Raw genomic sequence first — 3,207 nt, 5'->3', positions numbered from 1 at the left:
TGATAGCCCTCGTGTAGCTTTGCGCGAAATTCCAAAACAAACAAACTAAATATGATATTATAATTGAGAAAAACAAACCTAAAGATTTATTTTTCTATTTATGTTTTAATGTATAAATAGAATATTAATCTAGAATAATGAAATTAAGTAGCATATTTTCAAGACAAAATATAGAGCACAAGCACATTTTTTCTAAGTAGTTTAAATAGAATGTTTTATTAGATTAATTTGTATGATGCCCCCTTTAGCAAAATCACAAAATAAGCCATTTTTCTTACACAAGGGGATGTCATCATTTTCCTTAAAAACCTTCTGTTAAAAGACACTTTTTCTTGTTATTTTTCTGGGTTATAATCTAAGAAAAAAATTTTCTTAATTTTTTCTATTCTATAGCAGCCAGTGACAGTTGAACAGATAGGTGCCTCATTGAATATACTCAAGACAGAAATAGAAAAAGTTCAAGCTGTTCTAGCTTCTCTGGTACGAAACTGTGTTTAGATAATAATATAAAAATATAATTACTGAAACATTTTTTCCAGTTTATGCAAAATCAGCATTATAATTCAGAATTATAATTTTCTCATTTATTTAGGTTTATGTAAGGCAATATGTATAGCTTTTTATATTGAGCAGAAAACCTGTGATTGAAATATGTACAGGAAAAGTTTTTTTTAATCTGATGATTGTATACAGTGTGATAATGATGATTAAAATATAGTAACTGAGAAAAGCTCACAGCAGAAAGTTTGAGGAAACTTCACAGAAATTATAAGAAACATTTTGCTTTTAACTGATCCAATATCTATTTCTAGTAAAATAAGTATGCATTAATTTCAACTACGTAATATTTCATTGGTTTCAAACAACAAAGCCTGTTACTCTTGATTAATGGAGTATATATCATTTTCCTAATAGAAAAAAGAATACATAGCATTTCACGTTGGTACTGTTAGACTATAATCGTTTTTAATTTTTGACTATCAAAATTTACTTTTACCATAGGACTTTGTAACAGTATTAATAGGTATTAGATTCACCAGTTGTATACATCTGAGGTTTTAAAACTCATCTGTGTACTCAAATAATAAAAGTACAAACATATTATACAAGGAAATTTTATGTTTGCATTTAGTCAAGGGGAGAAACTCTACAAACAAAACTGCTTTGTCAAAAAGCAACTTTAGAAAGACAAGGATTTTCAGAAGATGGAACTGGTATGTAGAATCAGTGCAATTTAAAAAAAATTACATTTATATAGGAATTATTTATGGCAGTTGTTTTAACAATATTGTTATGTTATATTATACATTATTTATTGTAAGTTTTATGTTATTATACCATATATGATAATCTATCCAATATAACAATAAATATTTTTCGACTTATCTGTAACAAGTTTACTAGTGCAAAACTTGTGATTAATAGCTATAACAATGTATTTAAATCTACAATACCTACCCTTAATAATATAAATTGCTTACTTGCATAGGGTTAAAAGTGTGACTCATTGTGAAATATTTTTTGTCATAGATTTAGCACTATGTTTTCTACAAAAACATAATACTGTAAGCCTTCACCCTCCCATGTTTTGATAGAGATTCTGGAGAATATTGTCTAGCAATGTTCTTAGCACATGCTCAGTAACAGGCATTAATTTCAGGAAAGGAGAAGAATGTATGCATTTAGCATGTTCGAACTTTTTATGACCAAGTGATTTAACAAAATAAGTATTTTACTTATATATTTTGTCAATTCAAGCACAAGTTACAAGTCAACTTTTGACGATATTCCCTTGGTATTGATTTCTTTACTTTGATATGCTACTGCCATGCCAAGTTCTAGTTATTGCCTCAACAACTATAAAAGCGTTACTCATAAACATTACAGATTAAACAAATAAGTGTGACTGACATGTAAGGTAAACTTGTTACAACTGTGTTTTGGCTTATATTTATTTGATTTGTGGCACTACATTTTTAGAAGATCCCTATACTACACTATGATTTAAGTTTCCCAAACAGTTTCCAGGTATATTTACAATGGAAGTGGTTTCATCCTGCCTATCATAATATCAAGACCAAGCCATCAAAATATTGCTGTTAAATACAATTGACACTACAACCATCAACATCCTGACATTCTAGGCATTATATTATAAGATTAGTCCTGATTATATGATACAAGCTGTACATAGGTGGATAGCATACATCATACAATCTGTCACTGGTACACAATATTGTAACCTAAGCTAAACAATGTCTAGGTGACCAATGAGTAGACAAAATGACCTTCTTAAAGAAAGATTTTGCACAATATATTGCAATATAGTTATAAGTATTTGGAGAATATTGCAGTACAAAATTTCTGGCAATATACACTCCTGTGTCGTCTATATAATGCATAGTCCATGTTAAGTCATACTATAATTGCTTTAGATTGGATGCATTGTTTCTGAAGTTAATGTTTAGAATTATATTATTTAAAAAGTGTGTGTTTGGAATTTGATATTTTTGTTACATTGTTTATAGTAATACAATTTTGTAGAATTTGCATTAATATGTTGACAATGCAAATTAAAACTATTTAAAAATGAAATCACTATATGTGTACATATGTATACTGACCCATGAAGAAATTTCCAATTTGCAAAATTTATCAAATTAACTTAGCTGTATGTGTTTCTGCACTCAGTTCTTGTATTTAGTTACACAGAATTTAAAAAGAAAAATTATCGATTCTGCTCCACATTTTATCTAAACACACACACATACTAATTGTGGAATAACAAATCTTATACACCGATCTGTTATTACTCTCAAAGATTATATAACTCTTCTTGCTGGATAACATTTTGTGTCCTTAAAGTACATATAGCTAGGATGCTAAAAATTAATATAGCAAAGATGTTCATTTTCACAATAATTTATGCCACTTGTGCATTGGTTATGGATGAAAATATAAGGGCTAGCTGCAGAGTTTATTAACTAGCCTCAAACACTATGTGCCATGAGAGTAAACTTGTGCTCATGTATAAGTAAAATCTACATCAGCCAAGGTAAATATATATTATTTTAAAGAAATTATCACTGAAAGTAACTAATAAATATCCATATTTATCTGTAAAAATGTAATCAGTATTTGGGTAAATAATTATTGCATATCGTTTATCCATCTATATATATATATATATATATATATATATATATA

At 28.0% G+C, this 3,207-nt stretch overlaps 1 protein-coding gene across 1 annotated transcript in view; it reads left to right on the top strand.

The window, feature by feature from the left end:
* The window catches only part of LOC106478689, a 110,424-nt gene that overhangs the window by 60,720 nt on the left and 46,497 nt on the right, over window positions 1-3,207 (top strand). Inside the window, exons 7-8 of the mRNA XM_022382343.1 lie at window positions 394-480; window positions 1,133-1,214. Coding sequence (XP_022238051.1) covers window positions 394-480; window positions 1,133-1,214 — 169 coding nt within the window. The remainder of the gene's footprint in view (window positions 1-393; window positions 481-1,132; window positions 1,215-3,207) is intronic.

This window comes from Limulus polyphemus, unplaced genomic scaffold, assembly GCF_000517525.1.
Source record: "Limulus polyphemus unplaced genomic scaffold, Limulus_polyphemus-2.1.2 Scaffold241, whole genome shotgun sequence".
Classification (NCBI taxonomy): Eukaryota; Metazoa; Arthropoda; class Merostomata; order Xiphosura; family Limulidae; genus Limulus; species Limulus polyphemus.
Note: the sequence above shows the minus strand (reverse complement) of the source record. Positions and strands in the feature narration are given on the sequence as shown.